The following is a 21,447-nucleotide window of genomic DNA, read 5'->3' as shown; positions in this document are numbered from 1 at the left end:
ATTTTTTTTTTAATTCATTGTTATTTATTCTTATGTATTGATGGGTAGCAGGCTGATACAGTGGATACTGGTGTTCCCTTATAGCAAAAATGTCCTGAGTTTGGCCCCAACGGCCAGCTGGGACCCCTCTCTATTGGAGCCTTCTTGTTCTCCCTGTACCTCTGTGGGCACTCCAGCTTTTTCCTATAGTCCAAAAACAGTTGTTGGGTTAATCCAGGGCTTCTAAATTCATAAATATATTTCATCTGCATATATAACTGAATTTTATTTATATGCTTTTGTAAAACACTAGTACTGCAACACCAGTCTTGTTATGTACAAATAAACATTATTACTGCATCATGGAGCTCTACTGGAGTCCTTGCTTGTCGTGTGTGTGCATAACTGAAATAACTGACATATAATAAAATGTCTGACAGTACCAGTTCAAGCAAAACAAACTGCAGAGGCCAAATTATTGCCAAGCTGTTGTATATAGCTGTATATAGCTGTTGAAATGTGAGACCATAACATTTTTCTTCTTCTGCACCCAGGTGGTACATAAATTCTGTTTCTACAGTTTTAAGAAACGCTGAATTGTAGTGATTATTTCAAATATGAATAGATGCTGTATGAACAGCAGGTATGAGCATCAGCCACTGTCCTTTATGCATGCTGACATAAACATAAAAAGGTGTGTGCAGAAATGAGAGCAGTAGCCTTGCTTGTGTTAATATAATATACGTGTGTGTGCGTTTTAGAGTGTTCTATTGGGAATAGTGTCTGCATAAAAGAGCTGGTTAGAACACAGACAGTCAGAAGGTGGTACTAACTGCAGAGAGCAGTGCAGGATAGTGCAGCCTGGGGGGCTTTGGGGTAAAGCCAGCAATAGTGAAGGACGCTGGCAGGTCACACTGAGCCATATGTCCCTCAAGAAAGCAGAGAGGCTCATTCCAAAGATGCTCTGTGAAGATAAAAGAATTCCAGAGCGAGCGTGCGCATTTTTGCCTGAGTTTAGGAAAGTAAAGACAGCTAATTGGTAGAGTGTGTGCTCATGTGTGTCCAAAGTGACACATAATAATTTAATGCAAACACAACTCCACATCAAGCTACTGCCATCCTTCACTACCACTGCACAGCTATATCACATTGTACAAATAAACACACACACACGCACACACACACACACACACACACACACACTCACACTCGTATACATAAATGCAAATCTCTGCTGCAATAATCTAGTTAAAGCAGTCAAGCTGAAGACACATCACAGCATCGGGATTCTGCTTATGAGTCTCTTTATCCAACTTAATCGGGTACAAGCATCGTAAATCAGCAGCCTTAGCAATTACTCTCTACTTTGCAACTTGTGCAGCCAAAGAGTACAAAGCTACGTTGTAATGTTGTCTTGGAATGAACATATTGCCGGTTACGATGAAATTACAGTACAACCTCCTTAATGAAAAATATATTAAGCAGAATCCATTCTTTATGAGTCCAGAGTGAGAATGCACAGAGCATGTACTATAATTCACCAAGTTCCATTTTTATTGGGCGAGTTTCCCATTTCTCAGCTTTTAGCCTTCCTTGGAGTCTGTGCATCTGCATGCTTTATCTCCTGTGTTGTTTTGTCACACCTTATAGACTACTACAGACTACTATGTCTTTTAATGTAGTACACATTTCTGCAAAATCTACTGAGACAAAGGTTTACTCAAAAAAATCTATTTGGGTAAATCCAGAAAATAAAATCGCCTGACCATCCATCTGTCCATCCATCCAGCCATCAACTGCTTAACAGCTGGTACAAATGGTTGTGCTCATTTACATGCTACATGTTACTAGTGAGTTTTCCTCATACCATGGTAACACTATTAGATCCTCAAGAAAAGTAATAAGACAGCCTTCTTCATTCTAAATCGAAGCCTTTTAGTGCATTCACCTTCAATTTAAATCCAGGTCTTGTCAGTGCATACACTTTTTTTCTTTCACTCTTTTAATTCTCGCTGCCAGATTAATGCAGGAAGCAGCAGCAGCAGAGTGGCTGAGCACTCTGTTCTACTAATTGAATATGCTTTAGTGCCAATAAGGACTAGCAAACCTGAATTAACCCCACATTCAGCCAGCTCCATATGATCGCGAATGCAGATAAAGCCACGGTTTCTGAAGCCTTATTGGGACCGCCGTGCCTCACAGTGTTTCTAAATGCATGTAATAAGCGAAGTGGTTTCATATTGCCTGATTGAGCTCTGCACCAGCAATGAGTCTACGAAAGAGGAATTGGGAGGGGTGTGTGGAGGAGTAGCAAACTCATACAGCAGGTAATCTCACTGAATGGTTTTGCGGTTATTGAAGGGATCGCTGTGCTTTTCAGCAGGGTTAAAGTGATGCTTCTCTCTGTCCAGATTTTCTGCTGTTGCCATGGATTCCACAGGAGACAACTGGGCTGTGCTCACTTTTATCTACAGTACGAGTTCTAAGAAGCCTACAAAATACATGTAAGCATAGGTTTGCTCATGCATACAGATTAACACTTTCAAATCCTCCTTCTTACACAGTACATTCTTAATAAGGATGTGAGTTACACGCAAATAACTAAAATCAACTTAAATCCATGAGTCATAAAAAGCTAAATTCCTGACTAGCCATCTAAATGCCAGTTACAACAAGCTAAATATGGTAATTTTCCCCAGTCACATCTACTTGAACAAGAATAAGCCCACTCATTTTCTCCCCTACTGCTGCCCTGCCCTGTGCAATTCATCACTGACAGCTTGACTCATGGAAAGGCTCCAAAACAACTTTCTACCCCACCAATAGGCATCCCACCACAGCTTCCAGCATGGGGAAAAAACCTGGAGGCAATTTTTTCTCTGTGTGTGGCAGGATGCGATTGGTCATATGTGGCGAGGTCAACAGCTGGAGATGTGACATAACACTGTCTCTGGGGTTGCCATGAGTTGGCAAAAGAAGCTGGCAGGCGGCTTGCACTCAGCATCCATGGAGAGGCAGCATTAAGCTTGCACTCTGACCATTTTAGATGGTGGACTTGTGAGGCACACACATATTTAAATAAATTATTTCGTTCACACCACAAAGGGCCAGTGGTAATGTAAATACAGCGTTTTATGGTGGAAACTAGAAGCTACAGTGTCGATTAGAACTCTGCAAGCAGAACAAAACAAGGATATTGACAAGGCTTTAACTCCTTCCCAGTGGCCACACTCAAAGGCAGAGCAAGAAGTCAGCTATGACAGAGAGGAGGTGCAAAATGACTAGGACACCGACACTCACAAAAAATATTAGAAAATATTTTCTCGAAGGAATTTAGGCGTTTCACTCGGTGGTGCCGAAAAAGAGCGCTGGAAGTGGTTGAGAAAAAGAAAAACAACAGCTTGAGAGAGTTCAATTTTGGAAAGTGTCATCACAAAACACCTGGACAGTTGCTGCCTGGTTGTTAAATGACAGTATCTGTATCACAAAGATACAAAAATTGTGGGAAGCAGCTCCTCTAAAAAGTGTTTTGAGAGAGGCCATCAGATGCTGTTCTATGATCCAGCAAGCACTCTGAGCTCTACTAACAGCTTTTTCTTATTCGCAGAGATAACTACAGCATGCAAGTAAAAGTGGTGCTGCAGAAAAAAAATCACGAGGACATCTAAATCAAAATGTATCTACAACACGGGTTTATTCAGAGCACTTGTAAAAGCAAATTTAATGCCAATCTGCACATTCATTTTTGATTTTTCTTATGCTTGAGGGTGGCAACTGCCTCCGGTCAATTCCAGTCCAGTGGCATGAAGTCATGCAGAATCAATTCAAAGTGAAGAAGTAGTAAAATAATAATAATAATCTCTCACGCAACTGACCCAAGATGTCATTCTTACCCAGAGTTAGTGTTTTTTTCTGTATTTCTAATGGCTAAAAAACACAGACCTGTTTGATTTTTCAACATGACGTTCACAACTTCTTTGGTTGTGAAATGACTAGCATCAGTGGATGAACATTTCTATGCATGTTTATACATCCACATGTAAAGTATAGTCCATCTGTACAGACCTTGGCACTGTCACAGTTCATGACAGTCTTCACTCTCCTATTTTAGTGCAAGAGATACACAGCGAGACTCTGTATATATCACTAGTGTGTTGGCTGGTTTGCTTGGTATAAGATCTGGATATTAAGTGAACATGGTCTTGAGTAGAATCTCACTTTAGGACACACATTGGAAGAATAGGAAAGAGGAAAAACAGTTTCTGTTATTATAATTTCTAAATGGATAACATTTAAAAAAGGTACAGAAGGTCCTCATCGTTAGAAAGGTGGAAGAAGGTCTAGCTGATATTCACAAAGAATATCGAACATTTTGAAACTATAATTCAACCAAGACGCAGAGTCTTAAATAGACTTCAAAAACACAAATTCAAAATTCTTGCAAGGAGTAAAGATACTGGGCAAAGTTGCAATATTGACCTAAACTAACACATGAATCATTCTGTTGGATCCATAAATGTCCATACCATGTGGCCAGTATTTGGGGAGATATCTGGTTTAGGGAACAAATATTTACTGGGTAATAAGACCAGCTGGACCATAATCTTAGCAAAGAAAAAAAAGGTTTTCAGTATTTCGGCATTGATTCTAATCATGCATCCAGTGAGTTCCACTATTCCCCAAAGTTCCATCATTATTACATTTAGTAGCTGAACCGATGGTGTGGCTGTCACTGCGTCCACATGCTGTGTTAACAGTAACTAACAGAATGTGACAGCAGAATGTCTTAGTGTACAACGAAGTAGTATTTGGCATTTATTTATGAGTCCTTAAATGTGAAAGAGTGAAGACTTCAACAATCCAACATTCCCCGATTCTCTAATTAAAGTATAGATTAGTAAATTAAAACCTTCCAAGTGCAACACTTGATCACAACACTTGGTTAAAGACAAGTTAGACATTTGATTTCAGGTTCTGGATCATGCTTGGAGACTGCTGACACCAGCAGTGTTGCGATCAATATCATTCAGTCTGAAATGAAGTGTTTGCCTGATGGATTTACGCATCCATGATAACTTTGGTAATGCACAAGATTGAAATCGATCCATTTCTAATTACAGTCAGATAATTAGAAATGATTAAGAACAACAACTGTGTCACATCATATGAGGGAACTGCCAGTCCTGGCATAGTGGAAAAGGTTTGGATTTAGGGATTGTGACGTCTGAAGAGAAAGGAAAGGAGGGTGGCAGAAGAGTGAAGGTAGAGCCATTCATGTGAAGGGAAGAGTGGGTTTTTGTTCAGCTTGGCAGGTTGGGTTGAGCGATGCTGCAGGCTGGATAGCCCATACGCCATCATTGCTTCTTCAGGCCCAGCTGTGAGGAGCAAGGGAATACGGTGGCATGATGTGTATGGGAAAGTGTGGGTTAAGAAAGGGAAAGAGGGAGTCTGTTTGCAAGAGAAAGAAAGAAAACTTAATGAGTCTGTATAACTGCAAGAAATAGTGTGCGCTGTGTGATGCTTGAAAACCTAGCAATCCATTATTTCTTAACAGGGCAGTAATCAAACACTGCTGGCTGTCTGATGCTGGCTCAAGCACAAAATCATACGCACACTTAGCTGGAACACACACACACAGTAACTAATGCACACACATGCTTTCTGTACAGCACGATAGGAGTCAACTTGTCCAAAAGCATGTGTCCTTCAGAGCATCAGTTTTGTCCTTTCATAGACAGATGTTCCACCTCCTTCTGACCTCAAGCACTTTCCAAAAAGAGGCATAGCCATTAAAATAAAAGAGTTGTGCGCTATGATAAAAATAAAAGTGATGCTATTGATTGACAGAAAAGAGTCTCTCTCTACGTCAACAACAAGAGCCTGGCTCGCATTTTGGCAGTAAGTCAAACTAATTTCCAGTAGGTGTTGGACTCTGCCAAGACTGCCCTTTGTCACCAATTCTGTTCATAGATTTAATGGAAAGAATTTCTGGGCACAGCCAAGGGACAGAGGGTGTTGGTGTCTCATCTTTGCATATGAGAGATAATATAGGACTGCTGGCTTCATCATGCGGTTACATCCTGCTTGCACTTGAGTGATTAGCAGCAGCGTGAGAAGCAGCTGGGATGAGACCTCCAAATCTGAGCTTGTAGTTCTCAGTCAGAAAATGGTGCAGGCCTCCTCTGCGGTGGGATAGCGTTGCCACAGGAGGAGAGTTCAAGTACTTTAAGGACACAAGGGGTCACACTGCTCCCCAACATCTGATGTTTGAGACAATTTGATTGGTTAAATATCTCATGTAATCAGTCTGTTCTCACATTTCAAATATAAAACCAACATGGCAACTTCTGAGCAACAACCCATTACAATCAGTGAATCTGCCAACATTTTAGATCTAGTCCCAAATCTTTTTTAGAGGTGTCAAGTCATGCTGGTGGTCTCTCATTTGCACAGCTACAGTAACAGCAACATTGTCTTTATGCAAACAAGAGCAGGGTAACATGAACGCTGCTGGTTATATAAGACAATGAATGAGAAGCATGAAGATCACTGATCCCATATTAAAGACAGGCTGAGGATCTCAGTGTCTTTAGAGGGACTCAGAAAAGCCACCGCTCACTGAGGTTGTTCAGACATCTGTTCACTGTCAGTGATTCTCATGTTAGCTAGTGTCATCTGACCACACATAATACCAGTTTCACATATCTAACTCTATAATTTAACACATGTTATGCTTGGTTTTAAATGCACTGCTTGGAAACATCTGTGCCGTTTAGCATCGCCACTGATACTGACAAGTTATGCTTCTATTGGCTGAAAACTGCAAGGTGTCCTTTCAGTTAACCTGTGATTGTAATGAGTACTTCAGTGGGCTGGAAGATTTCAGTATATACAACAGTGTAAACACACTAATGCACTCAAAAAAGCAACTGTAAGTATGGAAGTTTGTCACTTGAGAGCTTCTCTGTATTGACATAAAGGAGTTAGTAGGGTAAAAACAGACTGCTGCCTGATGACCATGGATGGATGGACACATGAAGAACACTGTCTGAAAAAAATATTTCATATGACATCAGTTATTAACATGAGAATAGTAGAATAGTGAATTACCCTAAATTGACATAAAAACATAAAGAACGTGATGAAAATAGTGAAAAAAAGACATTTAAAAATAGCACAGCATAATTTAAAAAGCATCATAAGAACATATACAGGCAAAATGGCGAGCAGGAAGACTTTTAGAAGAGGTCGAAATGAAGCTCTAGCTGATGCATGTGGGCTGACATCGTGAACTAAATCCTTAAAATGTTAATGTATGTTGAGGTAGTCTGTTCTGCATGCTCGTAGAGGCTGTAACAGCATAAAAACAGTTCAAGCCACCCATAAGTCTCCACATCCCACAGAAAAGAACCCAGCCAAGTACAATTCTTCTTAATAAAAATGATAAATGGCAGAGAATTGCTTTTAAGGTCATAGAGATTTGGCAGTTTCTCCTGGTAAGATGGCAGGAGACAAATTAGACATAGTTTTCCTCTTTCTCTAGGTGCCTCCAAGGAATTGAGGACAAAATAAACTGCACACTAGTCAGAGGACAGGCAAATTAATCAAAATGCTAAGATAAAAGTCACTTAAACCCTTGTATGTACAGGATGACCTTTGGAAAAATGTTTTATTTCTGAGTGAGTGACAATTTTTATTTAAATGGCATGTAATAGTTACTCAAATACCAAGACGTTCTTGTTAACATCGCCTCAGGGGTTCAGTCCGGCCACCTTACTAAAAGAATCAGTCTTTCTCTTCTTTTCTGCAAACCACTGCCCACCTGTGTTCATTACATAATTAATCCCTCCGACTCCCACACGACAGCCACCTCGATGCGTTCTCCGGGGTCATGAGCAAACATGCTATCAACCTCTGAGCAACTCTTTATGCACTGTGACAACAGTAGCTACAAGCTAAAGCCACTGAGGTGCTGTGGCCTCTTTGCAGATAAGCTCTAATGCAGTCAGATGTAAAAATTCAGTGCAGGAAATGGGGCCACTAAAGAAGCAGATACAATAATCAACCATATGTGTTTTGAGCTACAGGACTACATCTTCTTTTTATAGTGCTGATATTTCCCAGCTCTTTCAAATACTCTCAGGCTGAGCAAGGCTCTTGCTCCCCCCCTTCCACATTGTGTTTTTTCTTCTTCTTGCATAACACAGTTGGAGGAGCGAAGCCCAAACACATGACTTTGGGGACAGGGCACTGGTGCGTGGCAATGGTATATGAAACTCTGTCACCTCAAATTAATGCGAGATGCAAGGAGGAGAAGGAGGTGGAGAAGAGGATGGCAGGAAGCCATCACTGTCAACCCTCTCGCTCCCCCTACAGGACAAAAGGAGGAAGAGCAGTCTGCAGCAGTGAGGAAAATTGGTGGGAAGGGATTGATCATCCAGATTAGCGCATAAATCTGGACGTTAAAAAAAGTTCATTACTTTTTCTCAAAGAAAATCCTACTTTTGAGAAGGCGGAGTCACCAAATGTTTGATATTATTTCCTGAAAATCTGACTACAAGGATTAGCCATTATCAGAAATTTTTGATTAAGTTAGGAATTAATCATCATAATTCTGATTAATTTACAAAGTTAAACAATTACTAAGACAGCTGCTTCTAGTTTTCTTCACTTCCTTCCTTCTGCAGTATCTACAGTGCTGATTCAACTCTACTGTAGTTTTTGTAGTGCATCCATTTGTACCAATTTTTTTCTTCTTCTTCTTCTAATCCTAACATATGATCCCAGACAGAGTAACACTAAGTGACATTTTCCACTGCTTCGGGCTGCATGCTCGCTTGTTTTCTAAGTAACGCTGCTCCATTTTTCTTGCTTGAAATTCACTGGGAAGATTTTTTTACCAATCACACACAAAAGCTGAGGGGAGGAAGCTTAAAGTCACATTTGGTTGTGATTACTGGATGACATTTTGTTGGAGGGGGAAAGCAAATTAAGGGGCTTGTAATTAAAGGCAAGATATTTAAAAAGCATTTATTTTTAACTTTCCACACATCTTGTAGGTATTATCCTTGGCAATTAAAGTAAGCCAATGGCTGACATGTCAATGAGAGTTTAATCCCATTCTATCCCTATGAAGTGACTGCACACTCGATTAGTAGGAAACAGTTCAATGAACCCAACACACCAGGAGTGAAAAGCTACACAGACGCACATTAACACAAATTTCCATAGTGACACATTTTAGGCACAACAGAGGAGTCTTGTTCCCCGAAGCGACACCTCAGCTCTCCGGGGAGACGTCCCTCCCATGTCTTTCTGATGGCTGCCATTCATAAAACATTTTTTAAAAAATGGAGCGGTAAGTGAATGGAGCTGTGAGGAGCACAGAGACAGGTGGCCTGTGGGAGAGCCAAAGACTCCTGCCAGTCGCCCTGGAGAGAGGGAGCGAGGAAGAGGAGCACAGAGGAAAGGACGGAGATAGAGTGGGCGGGTGGATGAGGAGGAAAGGGAGAGAGCAGGAAAGAGGGAGAAACTGTGAAGGAGAGCTGCAGCAAAAAAAATGGAGAGAGAGAGAGAGAGGAGCAGAAAGAGGAAGTGCGGCCACAAAGAATATGGAGACAGAAGGAAGGAGAAGCAGACAGATTAGGGAGAGTAGGAGGGGATGAAACAACAGGGAGATTAGATAAAGACGAGAGATAGCAGGAAGCAGGGGAGAGAAGAAAAAAAGGTAAGAGTGATGGATCAATGGAGGGAATTAATATGAGGACTGAGGCTGGAGGAGGCAGAGATACGAGACACAGCAGGAACTGCGCTGAGCTTAGATGCAAAGCATATAAGCAAACAGAAAATCAGAGAGGTGAAAGGTGTGTGTTTGAGATGGGCTGATAACAAAATGTGCGGGAAGCAGAGAAAGGAGAGCAAGGTCCTCCTCTGATCCTCCATATCTCCGCTGTGGAAAAGTACAGTATGATTGCTTTTTTTTGCTTTTTTCTTTTCCTTTTTTTTTTTTGCTGAGCCACAGAAGCCATCTAAAACGAATGGAAATAAATTGAAGGGCGAGTGTGTGTATGTCTGTGTTTGTGCGTGAAAGGGAGAGGAGGCGAGAGACACCCGCTCTGCATGAGGTGAGTGACAGGCATGAATATTTAATGCCTCTCGCCGAGGTGACGGCCATCAGCACGTCAGCCCTGCCTTGGATTCGTTCACAGCTGCTGCCTTATTGGCACAATTAGGCAGGGATGAGCCACCGATTAATTGAACCGGGCTCTCCATTCAGTCCTTCGGCAGTTGTGCGGGGTTATCACTGGAATTGCTGCTGCATTCATCGAAGCGATGACCAGCAGAAATACCACCGGCAGCCATGCACACACATGACAGTAAAGCTGGCACTTGTATGTTGACCATGCAAGGATTCATTACTTTATTGCCTTGCCAACAAAGCTGAGTTTACCTTAGAGTGAGAGGTTAAATCACAGGCCATGCAGTGGCACACATACTGCATAAATAGCAACAGGCAGTGAGGCAGACAAATTAAAAGTACGCACAAATAAAACAGCTGTATTTTCATGTGTCAGAATTTAGGCCTTTAATGCAAACTGAAAAATATAATAGCATGTGCATAATACAATAATTGCCCCGCCAAGTTTGGGGAAGTGACCTATGGATTTTTCAGGCCACTGCCTCATTTATGGTGGCATTATAAGTAGTGTTATAAATCAGCAGTGTTAGCTTAAACCGTGTGCATTTGTGTGTGTCTGTGTGCATGTGTGAGTTGGAAAACTTGCAGAACAGTACCATCTCCTGGCCTGAAGATGAGATTTTACTCTAACCAGCAGCAGATGCACTCTCTCTGTTTATTACACTAATACACATTTTAAAAAGCCCAGTTAATCAGTGTTAACTAACTGAGGAACCAGAGAATAAACACAGTCAAGCTTTGTCTTGTACACAATTCAGTTTAGCCCTGTTTAAACAGCAAACATTTCATTTTCACTGTAGATCTCGGGAGTGGTGAAAAACAGAACAAATTGTTAAGTACCAGCTAAAAACAGAGAGGCATTTATTAAAACATTTAAAGCTCTACATATATCAAAGTTACGTTGTTACTGTGCAGTTGATGTAATAAACAACAGTGCAGATAACTGCTATTCAGGGAAAAGTCAACCCTGAGCTACTTTAAACAACCATCTGACAAATCTAGGATATTAAAATCCAATTAGAATATATTTTCTATTGTAAAACACAGAAACGACGTCTTCAGACCATCTGTGCTGCCTAAAAAGTGTCACACAGGCTGAACCTCATATTTCCAATAAATGTTTTTCATGTCAGAGACAGGTAGAAGGGGATGCATTTGATTCAATGTAACTGCTTCTTTTAACAAATACTGTGAAAATACCAAAACCAACAATGGTGGTTGGTTTTGAGAGTAAAAGGTGGCTTATAAAACTCTGTGTAGGGTTATAATTTCACAAATTACTGATCAAAAATGCTGTAATGTGTGTTCATCTGTTCTCCTTGATATAATTCCTTAATCATCCTTAATTTCATCTGCATTTCATGGAAAATTATTTCTGCAGCACTGGTTTCATCATAATTTCTATGAAACATTTCATTTTGGCTGGCTGTTTATAGGCGGTTCAGGAAAATTTAATAAATAAATAAAGAATTACTTAGATGACCAAAGAAGTGATGTATACTTTTTAAATTTCAAAATAACTACCATCCCACTGTGTTTTTAATCTTCTGAGGTTTGTGGTTGCCGTGTAACTGTGTCTAATGACAGCCAGAAACAGATGGCTTCCCCCAGAAACAACAGCTGCCCTTGAAAATAAACCCCAACAGCGAGCCTGAGGCGGCACTGATCCAGTCCAGGGAAACTCGAGTGTGTGGGACAGTCTGGACACAGTCCTCTCTGTCTGACCTTCTTTAAAGTAGATATTATTAAAACGTATTGTCCTTTCAATAGCACAAAAACTTATGACAGGTCATTGTGAGAACACCCATCAAGATAGTGTTTGATAGAATCTGAATCTAGGTCTACTAATCTATCCAGTCTATGTCTTTGGTTATGATTGCTTTTAGATAAATGGCTCGAAGTCAGTTATGCTTTGCTACAATAGATTACATATTATATATACACCTGCTTTAAATTCAAGCCAGGCATTCTGCAAAACCATTTTCTAATGGGACTGCAACAGTACCGGACATTCAGTAAGTTTTGTAATCACTATTTTCATATCTTTTAATGTTTCAGACATCATTTTTCATAATACTTTTTAAGTAAAAACATTTCAAAGTCTTTTGTAAAGGACTTGAAATATCCTAAATGACATTCAGGTCCTTCCCTTAGAATTTAGTTGAAGCACCTTTTGCAGCACTGACACTTTAAAGTCTTCTTGGAAATGATCCTACAAGCTTGGCACACCTTTCTTTTGGAAGACTTTCCCATTTTTCTTGGCAGAATCACGTAAGCTCCATCAGTTTGAATTGGGAGTGTAAGTGCACAGCCGTTTTCAGGTTTCTCCAAAGATGCTGTTTGAGGTGCAGTTGTGGTCTCCGGTTTGGCCACTCAACGACTTTCAAATAGGTTTCTCAAAACCACTTCTGTGTTTTCTTGGTGATACGCTTCATCTTCTGGAAAAGTTAACCTTTGCCCAAAAATGAGTTCCTAAACATTCTGAAACAGATTTTCACTCAGGCTTACTCTCTAGGTTTCTATATCTTTCCCTTTAACATAACTCTCAGTCTCTGTAACAGTAAAGGGAAATATCCCCACAACATGTTGCTGCCACTACATGTTTGACTGTAGAGTTTCCTCCACATGCACTTTGGGAACACATACTATATTTTAATTTTTTTCAGCCCCAATGGTTTTGTTTCTAGTGGCTTGAGAGTCATTCAGTTGGTTTTTGGCAAACCTGCACTTCCATTGGCTTTTATGACTTCCAACAGGCCAGCTCGCAGTAAAGGCCCACATGACAGAGTGCAGCACCAGTGGCTGCACTATGGCAAAGTTCTCCAGTCTCCACCAGGGTGTACTGCATCATCTATACCTATTCATTCACAGTTGTTCTTTGTTTCCATTATTGAATTTGACTGTACACTGAGACTTAGACTGTCGTTGACTCAAAACTTTTTCCGTTTGAGAATTATAGAGGGTTTCAGTGTTGTAGAAATGTACTTGTATCACTCCACAGATCTGTAAACATTCTAGTCTCATAGGTCCAACAATTATTCTGACATACAGCATCGTACCTCAGTTACAAACGTTTGTCCCTTACCCAATTACATCTCCTGAATTAGGTAAGCACATTTGGACCATAATTTGTAGAAGCATCCCAAGGAGCTTATTGAAGTTTTAAACTTTATTAATACTTCTATATGGATTTCTAACATGCTAGGAGCCCCTGTGCACTAATGACAGCCTGAAAAAAACAGGTTTGGACACCCTGGGTTTCATAAGCAAACCCAAGACAGTGGGTCTAACCTGTTGGTTCTGATTATGTTAAGTTCATTTAATAATCATGTAGAAGGCTCATATCACGTTTCAGTTGTGCTGCTCTCCTCTGATCTCTCTGATCTGTTGTGATTGTAAGTGCAATTAAAGTTTCTCAGCAAGTGTTACTCAATCTAAATGCTCTGTTGGTGACACCATTTTTGTTTGCTTGTTGTTGTGTTTTTTTTGGTTGTTGTTCAATGTGCTCATGTCACTGGGCTTATTTTTGATCAATTCCTTGGAATATTTTTCTCACTTAACCCATAAGAACAGAAACCTGTACTGTAGCGAGAGGGCTGCATTTTACACTACCAGAGACTGAGTGGTGATGTGGGAAGAGGTACAGCATTCCCTCCATGACAACTAAATTTTTCATTTTGATGAGTGGAATTTAAATCTTGCCAGAAGGATCTAAGTCTGAAACAACAAAATATGTCATGTATATTTACACGATGTTATGAGATATGTGTCATGTTTGGTGTATTATCTTATTTCGTTTCACTTGTCTATGTAATAAAAGTTGTTTGAGCACTATTTGTACCAGGTGACGATTGACAATGTGATCAACGAGTGTGACTTCAATCAAAAAACGGAAATATCCGTCTTTTAGAGTGGTATCTGGTGAAAAATACTTGATAGGGATTGAGTAGCATCCTAATTTTTCTTCTGGTTTCCCACCTGTGCCAAACAGGTCCATGAGAATAAGTGTATCTTTGGGGTGTGGAGTACAATACCTCTTCCTGGTCCAACATGTAGAGCTGATTTCCGGTGCTCACGCGAAGACGGGGGTTCCAACGGTCCTGAGGTGGACGATCGTGTGATGGGCGATCGTAGATGGGGCGTTCGTGCGAGGGACGGCTGTAGGATGGGCGATCGAAGGAAGGACGATCAAAGGATGGGCGGTCGAAGGACGGGCGGTCAAAGGACGGGCGGTCGAAGGACGGGCGGTCGAAGGAAGGGTGGTCAAAGGACGGGCGATCAAAGGACGGGCGATCGAAGGAAGGGCGGTCGTGGGAAGGACGGCTGTAGGAGGGACGGTTGTAGGTAGGACGTTCGTGAGCGGGACGGTCGTAGGAGGGAGCGTGGAAGGAGTGGGCGTGGGAGCGATGATGGTGATAATGATAGGAGGGGGGGACGGCACACCTTGCATCTAAAAAAGGAGAGAAGGAGGGTAGAGAGGAGGGAAAAGAGGGTCAGTTAGGATCACTGGAAGAAGGGCTGTGGTGCTGTGTCACGTCTACCTTCATAAAATCAATGTCAGATGTTGTAAACGTATTTTGATCTGCTATAAAGATGGCAACAGACACAAGTTCTAGGCAACGAGAGAAGAAAGAACATTTGATTTGACATTTCTTTTCAAAAGCACAAAAAGAAGAGATCACCAAAATAATACAAACATTTAACCAACCTAAAGAATACATCAAGTGTGCTTCCAAATGCGCTTATTATACACCACTTATACACCACTCTCCCACAACATTAGAATTACTGACAGGTAATGTGCATAAAACAGTTCTAACCTCATTATTGCCGTGAACCATCCAGCTGGGAAAACTCAAGTCCTGGCATTTGTGTGTATGTTATTTCAACCTCCCACACAACAGTTTTTGCAACAGCATCCCCCACCGGCAGTGCCCTCTCAGCAGGACAATGCACCCCACCACTCTACAAAAACTGTTCAGGAACAACAACAACAGCCCAAGCCATTGACCCGGCTTCCAAACTGCTTAGATGCCAATGTGATCCAGAATGCACCCGAAGAACCAGGGAGGTCCCACACTGCAAGCCACTGGACCAAAAGGCTCAACTGCCAACTTCGTGCTGGCAGACACCACAGGACACGCCTAGAGGCCCTGGAGTCATGTCCAGACAGTTCAGAGTTGTTTTAGCAACACAAAGGGGATCAACACAATATTTGGCAGCTGGTTTAATGTTGTTGCTTTCCAGTCAAGCTACGGTTATGAAGCAGTTAAAATGGCTTATTCAGTTTAGCCTAACATTACCCAACATGAAAATCACAACTTGCCATTTTTTTTATTTTTTTTTAACTATTGTGACTTTTTTCTATGCAGATAACAATGAGCTAGATCACAGCACATTATATATATTATTATTCAATTTTTTGCCTCTGGAAAAAGTTTAAATCTCAAAATGCCACACTACGGCTTTGCAAACAAATTTGTCAAAACCCCTGTTTTTGTAAAATATTTTCATAAGGGCACATGCACACGGACCTAAAAACTAGCAGGGGATTGTAAAAATAACTGAAAACTCACATAATGGTTAGTGCAGTTGTTGAGATACCTCATACTAGCTCACTTTTCCCCTGTAATAACATATTCCAGAGAAAAAAAGGTCCTTTTTTAAAAACACTAATCCCATTCACACATATGCAGCAAAACAAAAACAAGAGTCTCTTCTTATGTCTAAAACTTTACTGAAATAAATGCTAAGCGGCACTATGACGACCAAAGACGTATTTGGAAACACTCCAGAGTGAAATGAGAAATAAAACAGAAGGTACAGCTTCCATCAGACAAATTCTTCCCCATTTTATTTTTAGAAAGAAGGCACCACACAGTGAACCTCTATCTCTGTTACTTTTACAGCTTAAAATGATAATTGTCTAATTGAACAAGTCCTAGATCCAGCTCACCACCATAATCTAATCATCTGTTCTTTGGCCTGCAGCTATCCTGTCCACCAAAATTAGCAGAAATCTGTTCTAAGGTTCCTCAGATATCCCGCTGACAGACAGCCGGCAAACCAACGTATAATCTCCTCGACAGGGGAACGAATTATCTTCAGTGCTTTCCCTGATTCCAGGGATCATTTAAGAAAATATGGAAAAAGAATGAAAGTGATATCTTAGCGCCCACCGCTTGAGATAATTAAAGAAATTGATCACAGAGTACTGGAGACATTAATATGGATACTTTCCAGGTAGCTGTGTGACTTTGTCTTAAGTGAAAAATGTGTGGCTAAGCTCTGTGGGTAAATGAGGCAGTTTGTCTTTTCTTTCTTCTCTGTGGTCTCGGGTTTCTGGCCTTATTACACAATCTTAGCCTGTATTTAAAGTCATAAATTACATTAAGCATTTTTAGGAAGATTTTGTATATGAGGATATTACTGTATAAGGAAAAGCAGAATGAGAACAGAATAATAATACCTGGGCTTTGAGAAGTGATGTGTACATCACTTTTCTTTGGCTACAACTCTTCAATGCACCCATCTCTGTGACCATCATTCCTCCACATCTCAGTGACCTGCCGGGGACCCGTGGATCAGCTGTTCTAATACTGACCTCACATTTCCTCTGCCTGCTCTTAAAACTCCTTGTTTAATGCGTCGCTTTAAGGTTTCAACATTTTTTTTTATTTTTATTCAGTGAGGCAGCATCTCTCACATGCTTCAGATTACGCCACTGAGCATTTTATGGTTTAAAAGCAAACGTCTCAGGGCAGTTCTCTCACTTTATCCTGCTTCATGCGGGAATTCAAAGACTCGCTCTTCTTTTAGAAATCGTCTGGTCAAACACACACAATACATTGTCTTCAAAGAGAAAACAAAACAAATTGCCAACAGGCTGGATTTTTTGTACTTGTTTAATGTTTTTCTAAATAAAAAAATAGCACCGTCTCCCTGTAAGGCTAATGACCATTCCACAAGGAGCAAGATTACATATCATGGTTCAGAACAGGAGATTTTTTTAAGTCGATTTATTCTGAAACCAACTGATGGCTTGTTTTTTAAGTTGAAAGAATACACAGATTTTTGAACTAAATCCACAGGTAAACGATTTCTCAGAAAGATTCCTGCAGTTTGTGAGTCAGCCAGAATAACATTTCCCCAGCGGTTCACACCTCCTGCTACAAGGAAAAGTCAAGTTCACACCTACAACATCTGCAGGCTGTAGTACGAGGCCAGAACACAGACACATTTTCACACAGTCACATGTACTCACAGACCCGGGGGAGAAAACACTGTTTATTTGAAACAGATACTCGATAGCAGCAGGCTGCTGACATTCATCCAACCTGCTGCATGAAGTTAACATACAAGCATTTGATGTAGGAAATCGGTTGCGGAGGTGACCGACTGAAGCGTTGCACACTCCTCTGAGAGCAAAAAAAAAAAAAAGTCTTGCCTGTGGCCCAAAATGCAACACCACACAGCATGTCATAACTGAGTATAGTATCGTCATTTCACATATTCTCCCTCAAATCCTGGTTACCAGACACTGACGGCTACAGCTTTTCCACATCCCCAGCCGAAGCGGAAATCGTAGCGAAATAACAACTCGGTTGATTTTTCAGGTTCCTGTTTGAATTATGAATTGGGGTGCTAAAATATTGATGAACTCCAAAACAAGCAAAGCTAATTAATATGGACGAATGCAGGAGTGATGAGGGGTGAATCGCAGAGTGTGGCTTCATGAAAAACCACATGTGGTCCATCACTTTTCATCCTACCATGACAGGGAGAAGTTTTCAGTCATGCTTTAGGGCAACTTTAATCGCTCGACAGTTATCACATAAATAATTTTCTAATGTGGGGTGATCACTGTAAGCACGGTTAATATTTTGTCTAGTCCTACAAAGTTTCTAATATAACCACACACAAAAATTCCAGTCTGGGAACAAGAAAACCTTTTACTATGTATCTCTTGGGTGAATAAAACCTCAAGATATGTATATGAGGGTCACTACAGCTACTGCTGAGCCTTTCTTGCTGCATAATTTTTTAAAATGCAGGTAGTATGAGGAGTAAAGAGAAATGAAAAGGGGGATGGAGCAGAGAGAATGTGGAGTGCAGGCTGACAAATTCAGAATTCATTAGGGCGACTTATGGCAGCAAACTTTTTTAAAATCATGTAGAACCAGGACTTTACAGCTGCTTCTAAAGATCACTTGAATCATTTGTTTGAGGTGGGCTTTCTTTCTATTTCATTGTGTTTTACTTTGTATTTATGGGCGTCTTCACATTTCAAACCCTCCACTTCCTGTCCTTGTGTGTTTGGTTTTCCACCTGTTTGATTGCTCGTCTCCTCTAATGTCTTGCACCTGTGCTTAATTAGCCCCCTTTTATGCATTTAACCTGTGGATTTAATCATCCACTGCATGGTGTTTGCTACATAGTGGATTCACATGGAATTAAGCATAGATAGCTGCTGATATACTACACAATGCATCGTTATTACATAATTATAATTATGCACTAGATATTGTTAAATATTCCTAACATTGCGAACAAGAGCAGAAAAACACATTTGAGGCAATGGGTGCCTCAGTAGTGCTATTTTTGGATAAGTACAGGTTGTAATTGGCAAATCTCTCCACAACATTGAAAGGAAAATGTATATCTGAGCACACATAACTTTAACTTCATCCACCTAAAAGCAGTATAATTCGGTTTAATTCATATTTAATACAAATATTAAAAGCATATCTGACAGCTCCTTTCCCCCTTCTAAAAACAAACAGAAAAGGCACAAAGGTCTCACTTGTGCACGGCTTCTGTACATTACTTTTCTGTGTTTCCTGAGATGTGCAATGACATTGAAGCACTATATAGTAAATTACATTTACAGTTGAGATTTTTGAAGAGCACTGCAAAATGGATGACAGACTACATGGTGCAATATATAGTGAATGAGTGGGTAATTCAAACACGGCAGGATATTTCTAATCCACCCTACACTGTTTCCCTACACTTTAACTGTGGTTGTGTGTTGCTGTTGGAGATCTGTCACATGAAGTGCTATTCTAAGCCAACTAGCCTTAAGTGGAAGCGGGTTATAAAACCCTCCAATACCGAGTTTGCACTGATGCAAGCTTACTGTGCTAACCACACTCATGAAGGTGCAACTGTTTTGTGTCCGTTATGAATGAAACTCCATGCACTCCAGTCCCCTGTCAGTATTTTAGGACTGCCTCAGTAATAAATCACTTGAAAAAAATATTTGATGGCCTTTTGTACTGTTGTTATTTATTTTTTTTGTCTTTATAGAAGCTAATATTACAGAATGGATGTAGAGGCCAGTGTGAGTTCCCTTGTTCCTGAGCCATTATTTGGGAAATTAGGTTCAAGAATTATCTAAATAAATTTGTATTTATTAGCTAAATCTGATTTTAAAACAAATAATAATAATAATAATAATAATAATAATAATAATAATAATAATAATAATACTACAAGTTAAAGCACTAAAATAAAAATTTTTGTGTTTGGTGGAGAAACTTTAAACCATTTCGGGAGGATGTCAATGTTGCATGCGAAAACTAAATAAATCAATGTCATTACCACCAAAAGCATTTTCAGTAAAACCTAACAGCATTTATTTGAAATTATAATAAATGTTACAGAGCAAATAAGACAAATTATGCCAAACGGTCCACTGGTTCAAAGAAGGGGAGTTTGAAAAGGTTTGGTGACCTCTGTTGACTTTGTGGAGATCTGGATTGAACAAAATTATTATTTGTGGTGAAGTAGCAAATAACAAATTTTAATAAGCACAAAAAAACAAATGAACATGAAATCAAAGAGAGCCATGATATTTACATGAAAAAAACCTGTAGGAGGAAGGAAATGCTTATTAATTCCTACCTGTACTTAACATATAAAATACACATTTATATACATGCTACTCTTTATTTATAGCATCCCTATAGACCCTAGCAATATATACATCTTTATACATTAATCTATATTTAACTACATCTATCTAAAAGTATTGCTTTTTAAAATATGTCATTATATACAATTATTCAGATTATATATAACAGTTTTCTACAGTTTGTTTCAGTAAAGATATTCTTGTATAAAAAAATAAACCATAAAAAGAGTTTTATGCTCAATATATTATATCATTAACTTTGTTTTAATAGATGATACGTTATCAGTGAACTATTTCACTGTATGTAATCAGCAGACATCAAGTTAACACACAAGCTGTAAGCTCATGCATTGCAGGTGAGAATTTGCAGAATTGGTAGAACATCAGGCTTCTCTGATTCATTGTTATAATGCAGTAATTTACTCTCTCTGTGTCAATCCATCCATCTTTTTCCCAGACGGTTGTAGGTGCTGAAGCCTATCCCAGTTGTGATAGGGCGAGAGGCTGACACCCTGCACAGGTCACCAGTCACAGGGCTAACACAGAGAGACATGAAACCATTCACTTTGACACCTACGGCCAGTTTATTAACCCAATAAGTATTTGGAAGAAAGCCTGCGTACCCAGTAAAAACCCGAGCAGGCACACAGAGAACATGCAAACTCCATGCAGAAGGGCCCCAGATGGCCAGTGAATCCAAACTCAGGATGCTCTTGGTGTGATGTGTCAGTGCTAACTACCACACCATCATGACACCTCTGAATTTACAGTTTTAATTTAAAAAAAAAAAGTTGAAAAAATTAAAATCTCACATTAGAGACTTCATTTTATTTAAAGTTCTCTTATTCATGAAGCCCACAGCTGTTCATTTCTCCAGTGCTTCAGTTGTAGAGCGCTGACTGAATCAATATGGGAATGTTTTTCCACAAGAAAAAAAATGTAACAAAAATAAATAAATAATTACGAGCATTACAGCCTAAACACGTCAGCAATTCTAATCCTAATCTGTTTTTAGGATAATTATTCGGGGGTCTGTTATCCCCAAATAATTTAGTGACTTCTTTATCTCTATAAAGCCTGAACCATAAAATTATTGCCAGAAAAATTTACTTTTATGAAACTGGAGTATTTATTAAACCTTCTTGCAAATTAAAAAAAAAGATTTACATTAAATATCAGTCTGCACTTATGAGTTTTCATTTGTCATCATTTTTTCTACAACTGGCATTTATGTCCAAGTTACTGCTCACAGTTTATCTTAAAATCTATGTTGAAGAAATCTTTCTTCTCTTCCTTCGCTGCAAACGTCAAAGTCCAACAGAAGCAAAACGGCAGAATTTTATCTGATCGTTAA

The 21,447-nt window shown here is 39.8% G+C and overlaps 1 protein-coding gene across 10 annotated transcripts in view; it reads right to left on the bottom strand.

Annotated features, from left to right (window-relative positions):
* The window catches only part of syngap1b (synaptic Ras GTPase activating protein 1b), a 182,724-nt gene that overhangs the window by 119,872 nt on the left and 41,405 nt on the right, over positions 1-21,447 (bottom strand). For all 10 annotated transcript variants that reach the window (XM_084944324.1, XM_084944323.1, XM_084944328.1 and 7 more), the window contains exon 2: positions 14,212-14,627. In XM_084944324.1, the coding sequence (XP_084800450.1) occupies positions 14,212-14,627 (416 nt within the window). The remainder of the gene's footprint in view (positions 1-14,211; positions 14,628-21,447) is intronic.

Source organism: Perissodus microlepis, chromosome 11, assembly GCF_051167445.1.
Source record: "Perissodus microlepis isolate ML-2025 ecotype Zambia chromosome 11, ASM5116744v1, whole genome shotgun sequence".
NCBI classification, from domain to species: Eukaryota; Metazoa; Chordata; class Actinopteri; order Cichliformes; family Cichlidae; genus Perissodus; species Perissodus microlepis.
The sequence above is the reverse complement of the archived record's forward strand: the minus strand, read 5'-3'. Positions and strand labels throughout refer to the sequence as shown.